This window comes from Pseudorasbora parva, chromosome 15 (genome assembly GCF_024679245.1).
Source record: "Pseudorasbora parva isolate DD20220531a chromosome 15, ASM2467924v1, whole genome shotgun sequence".
NCBI lineage: Eukaryota > Metazoa > Chordata > Actinopteri > Cypriniformes > Gobionidae > Pseudorasbora > Pseudorasbora parva.
Window position 1 is genome coordinate 33,679,857 of NC_090186.1, and position 23,520 is coordinate 33,703,376.

The 23,520-nt window shown below is 37.7% G+C and overlaps 1 protein-coding gene across 2 annotated transcripts in view; it reads left to right on the plus strand.

Annotated features, from left to right (window-relative positions):
* The window catches only part of cd2ap (CD2-associated protein), an 83,696-nt gene extending 60,668 nt beyond the window's left edge, over nt 1-23,028 (plus strand). For both annotated transcript variants that reach the window (XM_067417834.1, XM_067417836.1), the window contains exons 12-19: nt 4,109-4,171; nt 7,020-7,173; nt 8,915-9,027; nt 10,815-10,927; nt 11,573-11,659; nt 15,375-15,553; nt 18,267-18,330; nt 21,427-23,028. In XM_067417834.1, coding sequence (XP_067273935.1) covers nt 4,109-4,171; nt 7,020-7,173; nt 8,915-9,027; nt 10,815-10,927; nt 11,573-11,659; nt 15,375-15,553; nt 18,267-18,330; nt 21,427-21,468 — 815 coding nt within the window. In that variant the 3' untranslated portion in view covers nt 21,469-23,028. The remainder of the gene's footprint in view (nt 1-4,108; nt 4,172-7,019; nt 7,174-8,914; nt 9,028-10,814; nt 10,928-11,572; nt 11,660-15,374; nt 15,554-18,266; nt 18,331-21,426) is intronic.
* The last annotated feature ends 492 nt before the right edge of the window (nt 23,029-23,520 follow it).

Genomic DNA, 23,520 nt, shown 5'->3' on the forward strand with positions numbered 1-23,520 from the left:
AATGTTTCAACAATGATTTTTTTAACAGCATGCATTTTGAAGCAGTTAATTATTTAAAAAAAAGTTAAATTAAAGGTGCACTATGTAGTATTTTTGCGGTAAAATGTTATATATTTTGTTCAGTTGAGTTCTTACAATATTCCAATTGTTTCCAACTATTTGTACATTGTGAGAAAATTGCTATTTTAACCAAGGACCCGGGACGTCTGAGGGAGTTGACTGTCAATTGTCATATCTGCGTTACCCTCGGTTTCCGGTTTTATTTGGCAGAAACGCTTTACTTTTAGCCTGACAAGCGAGACTCACATTAAGATGTTGGGTCTGGAAACTCACCATTGACAGGGCTCAGTCCGAGAGGCGGGATAACCGGTTGTCTTTCAAATTTTCTCTGCATGCAATTGGATAGCGCTACAACCAACCAGAGCAATGTGAAGCTGAGCAAGTTGAGTTTAAAGTTTAAACTTTCGCTATATCCAGGCGGCAAAACTCCGATCACTTCTTAAGAATGATTTCAGTGGCGTTCTTCGTTTTTTTTCTCAAAGAAAAGCCCTTTCGAAAGAGCGCCGTTCGCCAGCTTCTATGTTTACAAGTAGCAAGCAACTCTACCGTCATTATGTTAAGCCTACGACTCTGACCACTATTTGATTGACCTGACCAGAGTTTGTTTTTTTTCCAGCTCAGAAGTCTGTTGAGAGTTGCAAGACTACACTTGCGGAAAAATAGATTTGCTGCCGCTAGGGTGCGTCCAGATTTCTAGGCTACTTTACTTCAGCAGTGTGCAACAAGTGTCACAGCAGCCGCCGAGTGAAGGCGCAAAGTACCATCATAACATAATTTTAAACACACTTAAATGTATGTAATATGATAAAAAGAGCAGCGTTACCTCATACTCATGAATGGAAAAGCAGAAATGGCACCGATAACTGGGTCCCGTCATATTAAGTCCCATTGCTTGCGAGTTGTGTGTTGCGCAACAATCGCTCCAGAGGCCTTGCTCAGCTCCACAGCAATCTGCCCTGCTTCATACTACAGTAACGTTAATAATCACATCCATGAACATGATTTCTGCCAGAGCTTTTCCTATTTTCCTGTCCCGATTCTTTTCCACCAGCTGTGAGGTGAAAACCACGTCCCAAGATTCTGCGCTCAAACTTGGCGTCATTAAACTACAACTTTGTTTTGAATAGGCGCCCTCTAGCGGATGGAAAAACTACATAGTGTAGCTTTAATAAATAATTCAACAACATGGCATACATAACACTTTACTCATATGAAAGCTGTAAACGCCATACATGTGCTCAAGCTCAATCTTTTTCAGGCAGATAACGCTAACGTAAGTTTTGTATTCATTGTATAAGCTATGCGGATCAATTTCTGCCGCTAAACACAGATATATGTTCATTTTTATATATTTTCTCCATAATTACATAAATAAATGAAAAATATTTTTGTGTTAGTTCAGTTACATTACCTGTGTCGGCAGTGTGCAGTAGACACACCCACATCAACAATTTCAATTTCATAATCCTCTTTGAAAAGACCATAAACATTACAGATAACATCTGAAGTAACTATTCATTTGCATGCATATATTGTAAAACGAATCCTGTTAGACTGACATGCTGCAAATCGCTGAAATGTTTTGTTTTTGGTCAATCTTTTGGCTGTACGTCAATGATGCTCTCTGTCGGTAGGATGGTAAGATGGCCGCTTGAACACAGTACAAAACGGTGGAAAACAGTGGCTTCATTGCCTGATGGCAGTTTAGACTGGATGAGCAATTCATTTATATAGATCAGTGGTGCCCACAAACTCACGGCCACTTAGTGAAAATCATAATTTTTTACCTTAAAGGGTTATTTAATCTAATAATGAAAATTCTGTCATTAATTAATCACCCTTATGTCATTCCAGACCTGTAAGATTCGTTCATCTTCAGAACACAAATGAAGATCTTTTAAAGGGTGGGTGAAATGCTGTTTCATGCATACTGAGTTTTTTCCACTGTTAAAGACTTGGATTCCCATCCTAAACATAGACAAAGTTTCAAAAACTAATGTTGGACGTTGGATGGAGTATTTCTGTGTTAAAAATAATCCTTCCGGTTTCTCACAAGTTTCGGAGAGTTTTTTTCGAGTATGGCTCGATTTGACGTTAATAGAGTGGAAGGTCCTTGTATGGGCCGTACGGGCTGTTCTCCCGGTAGGGTGCGCACGCGTGACAAGAGGGAGAGAGGAAATGCACGCCCGTAAACACTCTCAACTGCAGATCCAGTCGTCCCTGAACACTTATGTCGCGCTCCACTTTATTCCTATGGGCGACGTCGAGCGACTTCAACGCTTCAGCACAGCATTCCGGGAAGGCAGCGCTGCATTTGAACCGATTTGAACGCAGAAATGACGGGAAGCTTCACAACATCGCTTCAGTCGCGTCGCAAAAGTGGATTTCCACAGTCACTGCTGTCAGGACTTCACCAAATCATATCAAAGAAGTGTGTTTTTGACGGAGCGGTCCCAGCGATAAAGGTTCGGTCCTGCTTTGGAAGCAGTCGGTGGGTAAAACTGCTTCAAATGTCTGTGCTCTTGGCTATCGTCGCGTGACTAAACATCAGTTAACGACACGATCGCGTGCTTCGTCATTCAAAGGCGCTAACGGTTACTCCATTGTTGTTCTATGTATAAAGTTACACTAGACTGACGTGCAAAACAGTTTTGCTTGCTACTACTAAGGTTTAGTTGCATACAATAGTCCATTAACCGAATCATGTCCTCATAAACTGTGAGTAAACACACACACATATTGACAGGTACATACCACAGAGACGGACGTCCTGCTGTTGCCGTTTCTCCTGTTCAATTTATTTCAGCCTCTGAATGTGATTCTGGATCATATATCTATTAGCTGAGATCGATAGCCATGAGTTTCTCCACGCTTGAGGACGTCACCGCTTTGCGCTCGTCATTCTTTAGCTCCGCCCACACGATACGCCTCCAGGCGCTCGTTTTTTTTCCGGAAAGACTCGGTACAGCCTATATTTCTTTTATAAATATAATAAAACTAAAGACTTTTCGGAGATATGAAGGATGCAAAACTACTCTATAGGTACTCAAGATTGACATGAGATTAACTGAAACTGAGTGTTTCACCCCCCCTTTAATGAAATCTGAGAGCTTTTTGTCCCTTCACCTGATGCCTACGCAACTACCACTTTCAAACCCAGAAAGGTAGTAAAGACATTATTAAAGTGTGTCTTCATTTGTGTCAAGTTGATGAAAGTCTTACAGGTTTGGAATGACATGAGGGTGAGTAATAAATGACAGAATTGTCATTTTTGGGGTGAACTATCCCTTTAATTTGCGGTAAGGATAGATTTTCATTATTTTATATTGCTTGTGTTTTATGGAGGATTCCTTTGTGACCATTTCCTAAAGCGGCTGCATTACTTTTTTGATATATATATATATATATATATATATATATATATATATATATATATATATATATATATATATATATATATATATATATATATAATTCACAATTTTTTTATTTATTACATTCAATATGATGTAATTTAATTAATTAAAACAATAAAATGTATAATGCAGCTTTAATTTAACTTCATGGCATTTTCTAGAAAAAAGCGTTTCATTTCTTTATAATTTATAACTCGAACTGCTTAAGTTTTCAGTTTTTTTGTTGAAACGATGTTGTTTGGGCTATTGTATTAGACTGATGGGGACAAAATCATATGATCTGGCAATGCAGATGTAAAGTCTGATTACTACAGTTGTAACAATCAGTCAGTCTCTTACAGCTTTTGTCTGCAAAACACATGCAAACAAAAAAAGCGGATGTTGTTGCGCATCAAAGGAGACCGCATCATCCCAATAGCTTTTTTAGAAAGCTTGCAAAGGGTTGCAAAGATTTGGTCTGTCTTTCCAACCCACACAGGAAATGCAAGTCATCGACTGTACGTTTCCTATTCTGTTCAAGCATCTGTCACAGAAGTCGTTTTTTGTTCTTTTATCTGGCGTATCTAGAGCCACTCTATTTGCAGTTTTGTACCTAAAACAAATTAACTCGGACATTATGTTTCGTTTCTCAGCCCTGAAACCCGAGGCCCCCAGTGTGGACAGGAAGCAACCGCAGACACGGCCTGAAGATAAAGGTAAGAGAAGGTTCGCTGCCCGCACAGTTACTTTTATACCACAAATTGAAATTGACCTTGACACGCGCCTTGAAGAATGAACCTGCTATGTAAGAGCATTTGTATTGGTTATTATAAAAGAAGGAATAGCTATTAACAAACCATTCTTTTTCTTTGAAATGTTCCCCAAAATCAAAAGGCCCTGATTTCTTCATTGTATTTTTAATCATTTATTTATTTACTGAGCACCTTTTAAGAGTCTGTGTACTTAGTCTTTCTTGTTTTTTTGCTGTCTATGTGCATTGCATGAACCTAATATCACGACACTTACCACTTACAATGTAGACATCTTTGTTGATTTTGATAATTATTTTTTAATAAATTAATTAATTGGTTTATTATTTTAAACATTACCATTGCCAGTAAAGACATTTCAGTAACACTTTATTTTACAGTGTCATTGTTACATATGTTACATGCAGTTATAATAAGCTATACGCTATTACAAGCTATAGTAATAATAATTATAAATTATGCATGATTTCATGCATCTAACCCTCAACCAAACCCTAATCCTAACCCTATAATCTTAAACGGTTACTTCTCCCAAAAATGACACCTTTTCAAACTTTCTATTTATCAGTCTGGGTGAGCATAAAGGCCTTTTCACACCTAGAACAATAACTATAACGATATATTTATTAGCATCCATAATAACGAAAACTAACTGTTAAGAGTATTTATCGTATGAGACTTTATCAGCAGCACAAAATCATTCTAAAAGTGATTCCAATGATATCATTTATTTGTGCGGTTATTGTTAAAGATGTGTTTTTGCTCCTCTTTTATATTTAAAGGAACACTCCATTGTTTTTAGAAATAGGGCTTATTCAACTTCTTTCCTACATTTAGATATATGGGCAAATGTATTTTTGTCTCAGTGCATGCGTTGTTTTACTTTGGCAGGGGCTCCGCTAGCTTAGCTTAGCATAATGAATGGAATCCTATGTTGCCAGCTAGCATGTCCAGAGTAAAAGTGATCAACAAAAAAAAACACCCATCTCATTACTTCTTGTGGCCTGCATATTTATAACTAGTACAAATAGCGTTGCAAATTAAGACTAGGTGATTTTCTAGGCAGATATTGACTTGGGACTATATTATGGGGAAGCACAGGCGAAGCACTGCTACTTGGGCGCAGAGATATCACACAACACATTGCGATCGCTCAACAGCCAGAGGACGTGAGGATGAGAGCCGTGATATCTCTGCGCCCATGTAGCAGTGCTTCGCCTGTGCTTCCCCATAATATAGTCCCAAGTCAGTGAGATGTTGCCCTGCATCATATTCTTCATAACACTGTATGAAATAGGTCTGGGGCAGGGTAAGTGCATTAAATGTGTTTTTGTGTGTGTGTGTGTGTGTGTGTGTGTGTGTGTGTGTGTGTGTGTGTGTGTGTGTGTGTGTGTGTGTGTGTTTTGCTGTAACTATTTAATCTTATTAACACGTTAAATCGACAGCCCTACTAAGTAGACATCATTAGGGTTGTGCCTACATGCATTAATATCGTTGACGACAGTCCAGATATTATCAGGATGATAATTGGCTTGTTTTTTCATTAATGTATTAAATTATTATTATTATAAGGCTAGTTTTATTATTAAATTAACAATAGGGCCTACAAATAATTTGCCTTCCCTAATATCATAACTACATCACCACATCACAGACGCACGCGTATGAGGATTGAGCACGATCCTCAAAGAAAGGGTTTTTAAAACAGACTACAAAACTACATCACAAATCAAAATTGAATTGTAAGATGATCTATTCACAAATTGTCAAGATTTCTTGTCATAAAAGAGATGCTTCATTTTTGTCGTCGTTGTTTGAGCCAAGATGAAAATGGCATTGTTTCCACAATACACTAACAAACAATTTAATGACTAATAACGCTTAAAACAGTACAGTTACAAATAATAATATCACTAAAATGATATATACTCACAAAGAGATATTAAAAATGAATAATAGAAATTAAATGGAGAGCTTTTGAAGTGTGATAAATTTGAAGCAGGAAATCTATATCGGTAGCACTCCTATTTACGAACTTGATAATATAGCTTAAAATAGGTCACCATCATCAAAGTCATCTAGGTTGTGCACTCTGAATACAGTTAAAGTGATAGCTCACCCAAAAATAAAAAATGTGATGTTTATCTGCTTACCCCCGGGGCATCCAAGATGTAGGTTTGTTTGTTTCTTCAGTAGAACCCAAATGAACATTTTTAACTCCAACTCATATAATGCATGTCAATATTGTCTAATAGACCCCATTGACATGCATTAAACGAGCAATGGTTGAAGTTAAAAATCTTCATTTGGGTTGTGTTGACTTTGTAGGAAAACTGATCCACTCTGACCATAGATGAATGGAACGTATATCCGATAACACTCAAATTGAATGATAATGTACCTGACTTGTAGTGTGAATGTCAGAAAGTGTAATTTACATGGTAAAACTGCATCTTTTTGAGAAGACAGAAGCTGATCGATGCGGTGAAAACATCCTGCCAAAATCTCCCCTGACCTACTTTGAGAAATATGTAAGCGCTCGTGAAAGTTCCTCGTGTCATTAGGACAAGTTCGTTACATTACATGCATTACTACTACTTCAATAATTGCCTTCTGTTCTTTCAGTAGAGATACAACTGCCATGTTTCAAACAATTGAGAGTTTTATGAAACTCTAAAACCAGCTGGGGGACTAATAATATTGCTGTATTAACCTAATTAACTCTAGCTATCAGAACCTTATAAGAGACATACAATAATTGTCTGAAAACATATATATTTTTGTCTCTTTAAAGTTGTCAAGCCCTTGCCAGAGAAACCCGCCAAACCTGTTGGCCCCACCGTGCCCCCGAAAAAACCTGTGCCTCCAAGCAAGGGACTGCTGCGTCCTTCCATCCACACAAAGCGACCCGACTTGCCTCTCACTCCATCACCAGCTGCCAAGCAAGTGTTGGTGTCTCAAGCTTTATCTTGATGCATTTTTAGATTTCTGAAACACAATCAATTTGTGGTAACATTCAAATGTTTGATTTTTTTTTTTATTCAGTATTACGTATAAAACGTTTTGGTAACACTTTACCATTTACTTTTTCATTTTTTTAACATTAGTTTATGTATTAACTAACATGAACTAACAAGTAGCAATACATTTGTTACTGTCTTTATTAATCTTTGTTAATGTTAGTTAATACAAATCCAGCTCATTGTTTGTTCATGTTTACAGTGCATTAGCTAATGTTAAGAAATAAAACATTTGACATACTGTATTAGTAAAGGTTGAAATTAATATAAACACTGGTAAGATGTTAAGATTTTTAAAATGTTTTTAAAGAAGTGTCTTCTGCTCACCAAGGCTGGATTTATGTTATTAGAAAAACAAAAAAGCTTTAATATTGTGAAATATTATTACAATATAAAATAACTGTTTTTTATTTGAATATATTTTAAAATGTAATATATCCCTGTGATGCAAAGCTGAATTTTGAGCATCATTACTACAGTCTTCAGTGTCACATGGCCCTTCAGAAATCATTCTAATATGATGATTTACTGCTCAAGAAACATTTATGATTATTATCAATATTGAAACAGTTGTGTAAAAAATGTTTTGTAGGATTATTTGATGAATAGAAAGTTAAAAAAACAGTATCTATCTTAAATTTAAAAAAAATTAAATTCAAAAGTTGTAACATTTTACTAACATTTAAATGTTTTGGGTCGGTAATAATTGTATTAAACATTTTTTGGGAAAGAACTTAAAGAAATTAATACATTTATGTAGCATTTATCCTCATTTAGCAGTATAGACATTTATAATTAAAAATTTCACAATATTACAGCTTTTTGTTTTGTATTTCTAATAACATAAATATAGCCTTGAGGCTTGATAAATTAGAAGAAGAGACTTTTAAAAAAACTTTTTAAAAAAATCTTACAGTTGTAAAACTTTTGACCGTGTCTGTGTGTGGGTTAGGGTTATATATATATATAAAGATTTAAGAATTTTTATTTTTCAGTATATGTTGCTCTCTTTGCATTATTAGAGGAAATATGTTACTCTGAGCTTGTTGCAATGCGAGGTTCTGCCAAAGATACAGTATTTGTCCTGATTGAAAGGACATGTTTCTTATAGACCTTATGTAGCCCCGCCCCTTTTCAGCACTGCACTCATTGTTTACTGCTTTCCGTTTTGTATTCCCACAGTATGAAGGTAAGATCTTTCGGATTTATAAATGAACCGCTCGTTTTAAAAACCTTCCTGGTCTACTGAAATTTGTTATGACATCCGCTTCAAACATTACATGTATATTTAGTTTCCTAGAATTAGTCACACTTATTTGCAGGGACTGCTGGGACACACACACACACACACTTTATCAGACAATTTGGCGTGTCCAATCCACCTAATCTGCATGTCTTTTTGGGGGGAAACCGAAGCACCTGGAGGAAACCCATGCCGACACTGGGAGAACATGCAACACATCAGCCGGGGCTCTAGAAATATATCAATATGCCATAGAAATATACAGAGCTACTGCAAATACAGAAGTGCAAACACAAAATTCTCCAGATGGCTGCACGTTTGTTTTTCTGGCGCATAAGGTCTATAAGGCAACATCATTTTTCTGTCTATTGTCTAGAACAGTTTTTGCATTTAGAGTGTGACTGTGATGTCTCATAAATCCCACAGGCACAATGGAGAAGTTCCCATATTACGAACAAAGCCAGAGACCGAACCGGTTTCCATCAAGCCAAAAACTCCACAAACTGTTCTGGACAGCGGCGAAAAGAATTCAGAAACGGGTAAGTTGTTCTTTGCTAGTTTTGGTTTTTATCGATGATAACATGGCAAAAAACTATAACAAAGTAGGTTTAGCAGCAAAAATAGGCTCGCATCACACTTACACATGCAACAACGTATCAGATGAGATTGTCGTTTATTCTGCTTATGTAACTTTGAAGATGTTAGTGTTTGGAACCATTTTGGTGCTTTTGATTTTTAGACACAATTTTTAGACCCAATTTTTCACAGCTCAGTGTGTTGTTGCTGCGGTGTGGGTGAATCAGAGCTCTATTTGTGGTTAAGCACCACGGGTCCCGTGCTGGGAACAGGATTGTTCCTCCTCCTCAGTGATGTTCCAGATCTGTAGAGCAGGTGGCTCAGCCTCAGAGGAGCACGGGAAGAGCCTTTCTGTCAGGTTCTAAAGCCTCAGTCAGCTCCATGATTCCATGCCCAACTTCAGTCCATTTGATATCTAGGGCTGTGCAATATTGAAGGTCCCCACTTTTCAAAAGGCTAATATATCATACAGGATGAGTTTGAGAAAGTGAAAATTGTTTCCTGTGATAGGTAGGTTTAGGGGCAGGGGCAGTATAGGGGGATAGAAAATACGGTTTGTATGGTATAAAAACCATTACGTCTATGGAGAGTCCCCACAAAGATAGTGAACTCTGTGTGTGTGAGAGTGTGTGAGAGTGTGTGAGAGTGTGTGAGAGTGTGTGAGAGTGTGTGTGTGTGTGTGTGTGTGTGTGTATGTGTGTGTGTGTGTGTGTGTGTGTGTGTGAGTGTGTGAGTGTGTGAGTGTGTGAGAGTGTGAGAGTGTGTGTGTGTGTGTGTAGTTGCGTGCCCAGTCTATTCTATCGTGCATGCATCAACCTAAAATGTACACAATGTTGTAGTAGCCTATTAAAATCATTCAGATATTGCGTGCCGTTGCGATATGTACATTTGCGATATTTCGATATATTGCACAGCCCTATTGATATCATTAAATTGCTGATTAGTGTAGCTAACCTCTCGAACCAAGTTTATTCTGATAATAAGTTTCAATTAAGTCCAGCTGTCTGTATTAAATTAGTTATTTTGCATTGCTTTTTAATACTGTGACAAAAAAAAAACTTTAACTTTATTGATTTATTGAACTTAACTTTAAGGCACCATATTTTGCTTGGAAATGTGTAAAAACTACTTCAAAGTGGGCGATTGATAAAAAAAAGACACCATGATGATTCCTGTGAAAAGAAATGGCGTTTGGGCAGATTGACAAAAAAAAAAGGTTTTGGACAAAAGCTGCTTCATTCTGAGAAGTTGACCAAAGTTGTACCAAAGGTGGTATAATCGCATCATCACGAAAGGTCATGAGCAAGGTCATGCAGAAGGGGTCTGGGGGTTTTTTCAGCCACTTTCAGCAAGAGAAAATCGTTGTGTGTGCAATGTGTCCATTCAGAGACTGGCTAATGGGACAAAATTGTTAGGTAGGTAATAGTGGGCATGTTAAAATCCATCAGATGATTTTTAAGTGCCAGATTTTAAGATGTCAAACTGACAGCTGTACCAAGATGATTGATTGGACATTTTTCAAGCATTGACAGTCTTTCTATACCCATCACTGAGTCATGATTGTAATGTCCTTCGCTGTTGAGTTTTGATCTAGTCAGGGTGTAACTTACTTTATTACTTCATATGACTTTCATATTAGCTCTAAAATTATTTAAACTTCTAAATTATAATTTATTTATGATGGATCGTGTTTGGCTTTGGGAATGAAGACTGTTCTCACGTTCAAACTAAATCTTTTATTCTGTTACAGTTAATCTCATGAGTTTTGACGATGTCTCCTCTACCTCGGAGAAGTTAACCCACCCTACCGCACAGCGACCAAAGATGCCTGGGAAAAGACCGCCTGGTCACAGAGGCCAGTCAGTGAGTAGAACATGCGCTTTTGTCTCTCAAAATAATGCAAATATACTAATGCAGATGTCATAGAAAAGGACATCATTTGTTTTGTTTTTGCTAAACTTTTTAATTACATAATTTCATTAAGATAATATTTTATTTGGCACATTCATTAAGGGCCATGCTCCCACTTGGAGATAACAGTTTAATGGAAATGTTATGGTGTGATGTGTTTTATTTCATTAAGATAGTTAATGAATTGCCGTTGTTAATGGAAGAAAAACACAATCATATATCACATATCAACCAATCATAAACCATAACAGTTTTTTTAAGTTTCAGTTCTTAGTTCAAAGAATTGTTGTGCTAGTTTGTGTCATGGGTAAAATCGCAGACTGTAGACCGATTGAGCAAACCAGTATCTGCTAAATCGCTTTATACTACCATAAGCACTAACATTTGTTTTTAGATTTATACATCTATTTTGAGTGAGACTCAAACCACAGTTTTTGTGATGTGAAGGGCGGCATAGTGGAGGGATTATGCAGTTCTCCAGTCTCGATCAAAAAGGGCTTTACCAAGGAAACCCCAGATGGGATAGGTGTCAAGTATAACGCCGTTTGCACTTTTCTCTTCACATGTTTTTCTAACATAATCTTTAACCTCTTACAGCCAAGCAAGGAGATCTGCGAGAAAGCTGAGAATATCGAGGAAGTGGATGAAGTTGACCCTGTGCCTTCCGCACAGAATTCGTTCAAGGTAAATGAGGTTTTTACCTTGAATATATAGTGCACGCAAAAAGAAGATCCTCTAAATTATATACATGAGGGCAAATAAATAATGATTTTTGAGTGAACTATCCTTTTAATGCAAGAATCTTATGTGCTTTTCTGTAATATCTGAATCGAATAATTCCAAAAGATCTGGCCTGATTATCTCTGTCTCCTTGAGAATAAAACATCCCATGAAATCTCAAGGGTTTGTGAGCAAACAACAGCTCTGATACGATCTCGACTGAATGTCTGGCTGTTCTTTTTCAATGAGGTCTCAGCCCTCTGGATTTAGTCCTTTAGTATGAGGGGTTCTTTACATTAAGCTTATGTAAAGTGGACTGAAACACTCTGTCCGGTTTCACACAGGTGGTTCTCATATTTGGACTCGGTCAAAATCTCTCTTTTTACAACAAAAAAGAGAACTATTTATTGTATAGCATCACTGATTGGGTGTCTGGTAGTTTTTGGAGTGAAACATTATATTGAAATTAATTTGGACAAATAATGTGGTTGTACTTTGATTAGAGATATGTTTTGTTGTTATTAGGCCTGTCACGGTAACACATTTTGCTGGACGATAAATTGGCCAAGAAATTATTGCGATAAACAACATTGTCATTCTGAGACCATTTTAATCTAAAATAATGATAATGGCATAATAATGCAGGTACACCTTTACAAATATCAATAAACTTTTATTTCTAAAGACTATTTAACACTGAAAACAGGAAACATTTTAAATGTCCACAATGAATGAACAAAACAACCAAAAACAATAAAAGAAATGGACTCAATAAAAGCAATAAAAACAATAAGAGCAAAGTCTGTTTACAAAAAATGCACTTGAATAAATACCAAAAACAATTAATAAAATGGATAAAAACTGCAACGGATGATTGTGTTTTACGGGTGGCACGGTTCACAAATCCCATGGTACGGTTTATATCGCGGTTTTAAGGGTCACTGTTTTCGGTTCTGTACGGTTCTTGTTATTGTTGTTGTTGTTTTTTTGTACTTTTTTACTTGTACATTTTAAGTGCTGTATCGGTACTTTTACTACACTATTTTCCCTAAATCTACCGTCGCTACATTATGTTTATTTTTCCTATCAACGTGATTGGCTAAGACGAATCATCAGTCATGTGTCACGTGTGTGACTCCCGTCAAATCAACCATAGCGACCAGTCCAGAGTGAGGCACGCGTGCTTTATGAAAGAGGGTTAGTGTTGGTGACTGTATGATGAATGAAATCATGAAATTGCCTTAAACAATTACTAAAAATTGACCACAGAATATTACATTTTCACAAATGGTACGTATTCTGTTAGCGCAGCACAAGCATGTGGTGCCCTCTGCTGGAAACCCTTCATTTAGTTTGATTGTTTACCAGGCATCAAAGGGCATCAGGCATTAACCGATCGGCATGGCTAGATTTGTGTTCCTTACATCGATTTCATTTAACATGTAAATGCATTAAACCTGCTTTCTGTCAGCTTATTGAAGGGCATATTTTATTGTAATGTGCTCTTACATGGCGATTTAAAATTGTAGTCCATGTATATAGCAAATAACTTTCATAAAACATCAGATTTATATTTGTATTTATAAATATCAGGTTAATTTTTTTAATTGCAAGCAAAAATAATAATAGTGGTGAAACTTGTAAGTTACTTAATTTTGATTTCTTAAGTGTATTCTTTTTACAGAGAAAACATCCATTCAAATTAAAGCAGTAAAATGAATGTGCCTTGAAAAGAAAGAAGTCTGCTTTTTTTATGTAAAATTGTTTATGTACAACGTTTTGCAACGTTTTTTAACTAACCGCAGGAAAACATCTTTGTAATTGTTGTCATAAATGTTACCAGATTATTGTTCGCTTTCTCAAATATTACATGACTGTGTTTTTAGTGCTAGCAGTCAAAAATAAAAATAAATAGTCAAAGAAATATTGAAATACTGTTGATCTCATGTTTTGTTTTTTTTCTTACTTAGAATCATCCATAAAAGAGTAAGCTACATTTTTAATTTTCAGGGTATAAGGGGAAAAACATTCATAGCATAAAACTCACAACTCTTAAGTACTTTTAAAAGGGCTACTTTTTACTCCTACTTCGAGTAGTATTTAGGACAGGTACTTTTACTCTACTTGAACTACATTTTTTGACAAGTAACAGGACTCCAACTTGAGTATACTTTTTCAGTTCTCTTTCCACCACTGCAAATATGCATGCTTTATGCAAATGTACATTTATTATTATTGAAACCATACTCAACAAAGCATGAAGACTAGACATGTATCAAAGGTCATAGATTTGTTCACAACTTGTTCATGTCTCTTAAGCCTAAACTTAACAATTCATAATAAGTGATTTCTCTCATTTTAAGAATATAAATAAAGGGAGTTTTTACTTGCAGTTTAGTTCAGAACTGGGCACAGTTCGTATGAAAAATTGGTAATGTGAAAGCTGTAATGCGGGCCTGAGAGTGCACCAATACCACACCATACCTGGAGGAGGTTGTAACGAATAGGAATAGAGTGTGGCCCCTATCTTGTGTGTGTGTGTGTGTGTGTGTGTGTGTGTGTGTGTGTGTGTGTGTGTGTGTGTGTGTGTGCGCGCGTGTGCGCGCGTGTCTGCGCGTGCGCGCCAACTGTGCTGCGATTCACATGAACAGTGTAAGAAATACTCTGGAGTCTCGGGAGCGCTCTTGTTCAGAAAAGTAACCTGCGCATTCGTTTTAGCTGATTGTAATGTATAGTCCAATAAAGCCCATGTACTGTAAGTGGTTATGATGTTAATGATTTACCTCGGACATGAGCGAGAGTGAGTTCGCCTTGTATTTGCGCATCGCACTCAGACTGCAGAGAATGTGCTCAGTGTAAAAACGCACTTTTCTTTCGACCTGGAGTAAAAGTTAAACAGAAAATAAGCTTATGTAGGCTATAAATGCACTTGTTTCAGAATAGTAATGTTATTGTTAACCCCTTTCTTTCCCTGTTTGCTGCTACATCCTTTACAGCTATGGCTTATCTCAATTTCTTCAACTACAGGCTAGGCTACGGATCAAACAAAAAATGTGCGCTAAAATTAGTGATGTTTAACTACATTTGCTTTAGTGTGTTTTTAACGCTTAAATTTTGACAGCCCTACTTTAGATTAATTACAGAAAAGGTTTTATTATTATTATTATTTATTAATTAATTGACAACACTATAAATATATTCACAAAATGTAAATGTTTTGGTTAATGGGAATGTGAACATATTCAGGATGCACATTATTAGCGAATCAAACTTTGGACAAATGAACTTGGACCACCTTCTAAGTTTGTGACCTTTTTTTGTGGTTTAATATCATTTTTTTAACAATGTATTTAATTACGTTTAAAGTGTAGTAGTAATTAATGTTCCTCCTAAGCAGGGGTTTCTAGCATTTACGGATATGACTTCAGCCTCTCAGCTGGAAACACCTCAGCTTGTTGGTTCAAGGTCACCTACCGTTGTGTAAAGTTCTCATCATTGTTCATCAGGGAACTAGTTCAGGAATGTTAACAATTAAAAGATAAGGGTTTCAATATAAAGATGTAGTATAGTTTTATAGTTTGAAAAGGAAATGTGAACAGCACTAAACATACATAAGCATTCATTAAAAAAAATATTGTTTTGCTACTACATACTATTATTGATACTCTTTTTGTTGCAGGCGTCCGTCTCATCACCCTTACCATCTACAGCACCTAAAGCAATTCCAGCCACCCATATCACGCCTGAGCCTAAACCAAAACCTGACAAGGAAGAGGAGAAAGGATCTGAACTGGAGGACCTTAAGGCTCAGATGAAGGAGCTAGTGCTATCTGTAGAGTTACTAAAGACGCAACAGACGTAAGTAGCAATGCTGCATATTAGTTTTGTTTCATTCTGCTTGTAGTCTCATTCTCTACTGGTCGAGTTACACTATATTCTCAAAAGTATTGGGACACCCCTCCAAATCTTTGAATTCACTTTTCCAGTCGCTTTAATGGCCAAATGCAGGGGCGTAACTACAGACAGTGCAGGCAGTGCAGCCGCACGGGGGCCCGTGCGGCAGGGGGGCCCGCAGCGCACACGGGCCCATGCCCACATTGCAAACGGGCCCCTGGCGACAAAGTGACTCCGCAGAATATTCTGACACTCACATTTCAAATGAAAAGCACTGGTTTCAGATTTCACACGGCTGTTGCGCTCTACCGTCACGCTTAGAATAGGCTACTGACCACCTTTTTCATCAGAGCATGTGAGCGGAGCACAGTTGTGTGACGGTCCGCTAGATATTCCGCTCTATGCCAGTGAGCTCCACAATTCACTATAAAATGTGAATTATTTGATTTAAATCTAGCGATTTCAAGCTTTCTTTAGACGTATGTTTCATGTCATGTGTTCACTGAGTTTCAGATTCTCGCTGATAGAAAGCGCACCTTTTTTATTTATTTTAATAAAGCACAAAGTTGTGTTGTTATGTGAGTGTCTACTTTTATTTGTGTACAATTTATAGTTTATAATTATGTCTCACATTTATCTGTATGGCCAAAAATTACAGAGTATTGCGAGTTATAGGCTATCCCCCGTCATGACTCGTGATGGGAAAAAAACAGCCGGTGGCGCGTTCTTCAGCCAGAGGGTTAAAGAAACCGTAGACTATTTAGTTTCATATTTATGTTTAAATAATAGCCCATACTATAATTTTTTATTATTATTATTATTATTCATTATTTTAATTAGGGATGCATCAAATATTCGGCCGAAAATGGACCATGTGCATTCTCAGTGCATTCTTGGCCGAAAGACTTTCATCACCGAAACAATACGTCCAAAATGTGATGACGCAAACAGAAACCGTGACCTGCGTGCTGGTCTAAAGATGTGGTTCATCTCACATCTGATGACGCATCTATGGGTTGTAACTTGAAAATAATACTTTGTTTATGTTTCTCTTGATGGATACACGCACTGGCTCCTCAGTGATACACTAACATCAGCGATTATAAAATAAAAACGTGGGCAAAACGGTCTCTCTTTATAAACTTTGTTCAATGCATGCGAGCGCTGCCTTAGGTTCGAATATAGACAGTCATTTTCACGATCATCACCCGCGTGTAGTGCCAGAAGACGCGAATGAGAACATCTGTTTCTGTGCACTCATCCGAAAGCGCGCAGTCTCACAGTGCACAAATATTGAGTTCTCTTTCAAGTCTTGCGTTTGAACGGACAAACTCACACAAAAAGTAGCCTATGTCAACATGTCCATCTTGATGAGTCTTTAGTAATATTGTTATCTACTTTTTTGGCCTTCAGAACATCTTAAAATGCACATATGTAGATCCTAGAAATCTAAATTTTCTCGGGGCATCATTAGTAAGTTACGCCACTGGCCAAATGTGTTTAAAATCAAGCACATTGGCATGCAGACTGCATCTACAAACATTTATGAAATAATATGTTCCTCTTAGGAGCTCAGTGAATTAAGGCATGGTATTGTGATGGATTGCTACCTGTCCAATAAGTCCACTTGTGAAATTTCCTCACTACTAAATATTCCAGGGTCAACTGTTAATGGAAGCAATTGGGAACAACAGCAACTCAGCCACGTAAAATCAGAGCGCAGGGTCAGCCCATGCTGTGCACAGAAGTTACCAACTTTCTGCAGTCAACAGACCTCCAAACTTTGTGTGGTCCTCAGATTAGCTCAAAAACAGTGCATAGAGAGCTTCATGGAATGGTTTTCTATGACCGAGCAGCTGCATCCAAGCCAAGTGCAATGCAAAGCGTCAGATGCAGTGGTGTAAAGCACATCACCACTGGACTCTAGTGCACTGGAGACGTGTTCTCTGGAGTGACGAATCCCTATTATCTGGCTGGTAATCCGATCGACGAGTCTGAGTTTTGTGGGTTCCAGGAAAACAGTACAGTTGCTTGACTGCATTGTGCCAAGTGTAAAGTTTGGTGGAGGGGGGGGGGGGGGGGGGGGTAATGGTGTGGGGTTGTTCTTCAGGGGTTGGGGTTGGCCCCTTAGTTCCAGTGAAAGGAACTCTTAATGCTTCAGCTTGCCAAGACATTTTGGACAATTTCATGCTCCCAACTTTGTGGGAACAGTTTGGGGAATAAAGTTTATGTGCATGTAAAGGCAGGTCCCCCAAAACGTTTGGCAGTAATAGTGTATGTCTATAATGCACAAAAACTGTTCATTCACATTTAAAATTTAATCTGTGTTTACATGTATTTATTTAGCAGATGCTTTTATCCAAAGCAACATTCAAAAGAGGAATACAAAAAGTGATTCATCTTAAGGAGGCAATAACTCTAGAAATGCTAGGTATAAAAGTATTAAACATTGTCCAAAACAGTACAAGTTGGAACCGGGAGGGATATAAGAAATGGTGAAAACTGAGAAAAAGATAAGTGCTCATAGAAGAGATGAGAGTTTTCATCTGAATATTGTCAGAGATTAGGAAAATCATTTCATCTGTGTACAAGAAAAGTACAAAGAAGTCCCGTGACCTTAATGTTTAGAACCTCTGTTGTCTTTTCTAACCCTGTAACCTTTTTCATAACTTTGCAGGAGAGAGCTCAACGATCTCCGAAAAGATCTGGACGATGAGCGACTCAAGCGGGTGGCGCTGCAGGTAAATCGATTTTTAAATCAGAATTTCTCTTTGCGGCTTGTCAGAATCTGTTAGTTTTACGTGAGCGGATGTCAGAGTGCTGTTTCTGAGGGCAGGGAAATGCAGGCGGGATACCTCGAGTTTGCTTCTACACTCAGCAGGGTGACTGCAAACGGTCTGACTCAGCTCTGAATCTCATGCTGAGTGTTTCTCCCACTTACTGACCACAAAACTGACAAAACTGTATCAAAATTCCACCTCTACAAGCCACACAGTGGTACAGCATCAGATTAGGACAAGGCATAAACTGTCACAATGGTGATTGAGTTGATTTAAAATGTTTTATACCTCTTCGCCGTTGTCAGGCGGAAACCTTGTATCTCCAAAAATGCTACTTTTCAAAAAATGGAAAGTTGTCAAGGTTGATATTGTGGCTTTATATATATAGTTAGACACTTACCTATGTCGTTCGTTATAAACATATTACTAAAATCAAGCTCCAAATGAATTTGCAAGGTTTTTGAGCAGGAAATGTCAGAGAATTTTGGATATACAGGTCCTTCTCAAAAAATGTGCATATTGTGATAAAGTTCATCATTTTCCATAATGTAATTATAAAAATTAAACTTTCATATATTTTAGATTCGTTGCACACCAACTGAAATATTTCAGGTCTTTTATTGTTTTAATACTGATGATTTTGGCATACAGCTCATGAAAACCCAAAATGTCAAAAAATTAGCATATTTCATCCGACCAATAAAAGAAAAGTGTTTTTAATACAAAAAAAGTCAACCTTCAAATAATTATGTTCAGTTATGCACGCAATACTTGGTCGGGAATCCTTTTGCAGAAATGACTGCTTCAATGCGGCGTGGTATGGAGGCGATCAGCCTGTGGCACTGCTGAGGTGTTATGGAGGCCCAGGATGCTTCGATAACGGCCATAAGCTCATCCAGAGTGTTGGGCCTTATGTCTCTCAACTTTCTCTTCACAATATCCCACAGATTCTCTATGGGGTTCAGGTCAGGAGAGTTGGCAGGCCAATTGAGCACAGTAATACCATGGTCAGTAAACCATTTACCAGTGGTTTTGGCACTGTGAGCCGGTGCCAGGTCATGCTGAAAAACGAAATCTTCATCTCCATAAAGCTTTTCAGCAGATGGAAGCATGAAGTGCTCCAAAATCTCCTGATAGCTAACTGCATTGACCCTGCCCTTGATAAAACACAGTGGACCAACACCAGCAGCTGACATGGCACCCCAGACCATCACTGACTGTGGGTACTTGATGCTGGACTTCAGGCATTTTGGAATTTCCTTCTCCACAGTCTTCCTCCAGACTCTGGCACCTTGATCTCCGAATGACATGCACAATTTGAGCAACAGTCCAGTGCTGCTTCTCTGTAGCCCAGGTCAGGCGCTTCTGCCGCTGTTTCTGGTTCAAAAGTGGCTTGACCTGGGGAATGCGGCACCTGTAGCCCATTGGATGTTTGGATGACTCTGGATGTTTCTACTCCAGACTCAGTCCACTGCTTCCGCAGGTCCCCCAAGGTCTGGAATCTGTCCTTCTCCACAATCTTCCTCAGGGTCCGGTCACCTCTTCTCGTTGTGCAGCGTTTTTTGCCACACTTTTTCCTTCCCACAGACTTCCCACTGAGGTGCCTTGATACAGCACTCTGGGAACAGCCTATTCGTTCAGAAATTTCTTTCTGTGTCTTACCCTCTCGCTTGAGGGTGTCAATGATGGCCTTCTGGACAGGGTCGGGTCGGCAGTCTTACCCATGATTGCGGTTTTGAGTAATGAACCAGGCTGGGAGTTTTTAAAAGCCTCATGAATCTTTTGCAGGTGTTTACAGTTAATTAGTTGATTCAGATGATTAGGTTAATAGCTCGTTTAGAGTTATGAATAATAAGTTATGACAACATGTTTTTACATCGCTTTAACTCATCAAAATAAGTTTTTTCAAGAAGCAATTTTAAACTAGACATGCAGTGATGCCGATACCAATGCAGTTTTTAAATTCAATATAGAATTTCTATACCTCAGTGTATACGGCTGATAATCACTCTTTTTTGTGTTAAACCTTAGCAGTAGCAAGCAAAACGGTTTTGCACGTCAGACTAGTGTAACGTTATACAGAGAACAACAATGGAGTAACCTTTAGCGCATTTGAATGACGAAGCACGCGATCGTGTCGTTTACTGATGTTTACTCACGCGACGATAGCCAACAGCACAGACATTTGAAGCAGTTTTACCCACTGACTGCTTCCAAAGCAGGACCGAACCTTTATCGCTGGGACCGCTCCGTCAAAAACACACTTCTTTGGTATGATTTGGTAAAGTCCTGTGACAGCAGTGACTGTGGAAATCCACTTTGCGACGCGACTGAAGCGATGTTGTGAAGCTTCCCGTCATTTCTGCGTTCAAATCGGTTCAAATGCAACGCTGCCTTCCTGGAATGCTGTGCTGAAACGTTGAAGTCGCTCGACGTCACCCATAGGAATAAAGTGGAGCGCGGTGTGCGACATTAGTGTTCACGGACGACTGGATCTGCAGTTGAGAGTGTTTATGGGCGTGCATTTCCTCTCTCGCTCTAGTCACGCGCGCGCACCCTACCGGGAGAAGAGCCCGTACGGCCCATACAAGGACCTTCCGCTCTATTAACGTCAAGCCGCACCCATACTCGAAAAAAACTCTCCGAAACTTGTGAGAAACCGGAAGGAGTATTCTTGACAAAGAAATACTCCATCAAACGTCCAACATTAGTTTTTGAAACTTTGTCTATGTTTAGGATGGGAATCCAAGTCTTTAACAGTGTAAAAAGCTCAGTATGCATGAAACAGCATTTCACCCCCCCTTTAAAAATGTATGATGGCAAAAAAAAAATGCTATCTTAGATTCAAGGTAGAATAATAAACAGAGATGCTTTGTTTTTCTTTTGATCTACTGTATGTTCAGATATTGAATACAACAATATATTCTGGGTACATCAAAGTTTTGTGAAAATGATCAAAAGTGCTGCTGGCTGGCAAACTTAAAACATGCTGGCAGTTTTATAGTGCTAACTATCATGTTAAAAGTATGTTTAGAGTGTCTGTGTGCTCATTTCCAGATGGAGATAGATAAACTGAAGAAGATTGTACAATCAACATGAAATCTGGCACCGTGATCTGGACTGGTGGCTCAGCTGTCGCGCCTGGAGTGGAAAGCGACCTCCAGATGGAGGGACGGATATCATTCGCGTCATCATTACACTCACTGACTTACTCCACAAATTGTAAGATTCACATATTTGCACATGAGGATTTGTTTTCTAGGTTTAGAAAAGTGTAATTATGACAGATGTATATGTTTGTTCTCTTCTCTTTTTTTTTTTTTTGCCAACAAAAAATGATTGAGGCCTTACTTTACTACTGTGCTGGATATGCATTCTGTGAACTTAAGAAGTGCAGCAGATTATGCATTGAATACTACTGAGTGTATAAATGTTGGGGGATTATGTCGTTTCCTTGTTTTTTTATGACATGGGTTAGTTTTTAAAGAAAACTATTATGATCTCAGCAATATTCTGTCTATACTAGCCTCATTAGGTGATTATCAAATGTATGGCATACTTATGTTTCCTTAGTAATGATGTATTTCTGTTGTTTTAAAAGGGAGAACATTTCTTTTTCTCTAACATTCCTATCCAGGGTAACACTATTGTGCCTGTTAAGATTTTTACAAGTGTTAATACGGGAGCTCTCATACTATATAAATATATATATATAAATATATATGTGTATACTTAGATCTACAGCATGATATATTTTTATGGTCTACTGATTGTGACATCATTAAGAAAATGTATTGGGATTGTGTACCTATGTTTTGGTTTAAAACTTTTACGACCCCCTAGAAAAGAGAAATTGGCTTCAACAAGCAGCGCCGTTTCATCATACAAATGTAAGAAATCCATTTGGCAAATTTGGCTCAGGTTTAATGGCGGGGAGTACCGGTGCTTTTGTTCTGCAGGTACGCCCCCTGAAATTAAAAAAGGTCCATTTGGCTTTTTTGGCATTAACCTCTCCTGCGGCTTCTACATTTGTTAACTAGTTAAAGCATCTGGCATGATGAAATGTAGCTGTTGAGCAATGAACGCCTCCGGTTATATAATGGTGGTTTGTACAGGGGGAAGTAATTGCTCTATGAAGATTATTTTTACTATTCTTCTCACCGCATTGTTATTAACAGCTGCGCTTTAGAAGCACTGTTGAACAAAATGGATCTTTTAGTCAATTGGTTCTGACCATAGAAACTAGGAGTAAATGATACACTCTCATGAACACTGAAGTGTGCCCATTCCTCAGGCCCTTTTAACCCTTAAGCTGGAAATCCATTTTTAAAAGCATTCCTGTGCAGGGATTCTTTGTTTGTCTCTGTGTGTGAGTGTGTGGGAGTTGATGCAGTAGGATGACAGGTTGATCCCTAAAGCAATAAACTGACCAATCTTTTTGGTTTCCATTTCTTCATGTCAAATTCATATATTCCTGTTCTGATGCAGCGACTTCACAGGATCTCTTATGAAAGTACATGGGAAAGGAGTCATCTATGTTGTCTGAAATTGGGTAGAACACATTCCATTTTATTATTATATTTCTTAAGATCTGTTGTGCACTCACAACATCTATCAAAAAGATCTTGTTTACATGATTTAAATCCTGAATTGCATGAGCTGAGATTTTTTTTTTTTTTTTTTCAAACTAAATAAATATCATGTTTATTTACAGAGATTGTTGTGGTTATTAAGGTGTTCAAGATTTGTATATTTTATGTTTGGCTTTTTTTCCCCTGAATAACCTGAAATGGATTTCTTTTAAGGTTTAGTAAGACTTTTTTTTTAATGATTTTGAGTCTCATATGCACTCAAAAAAAAACAAATGATATGTAGGATTTACTTTTTTTTGTTGTTGTTTCAACAGGTTCCACGTGACTGGTTTATGTTGAATTTAATTAACATTGTTTATTTCAGTAAACTTACGGTTTTTATATAAGGTTAATTCAATGCCATTTAGTTGAATCAGGTTATCATTCTTAATTTTGTCCAGAACTAAATTCAGTTATTCTAAAAATGAATATTAAACAAAAACCATCACAAGTAATCCAGTTTAATTACAATTTAATTTACAAACGTTATCTCACAAGAAAACCTTTTACAAAATCGTAT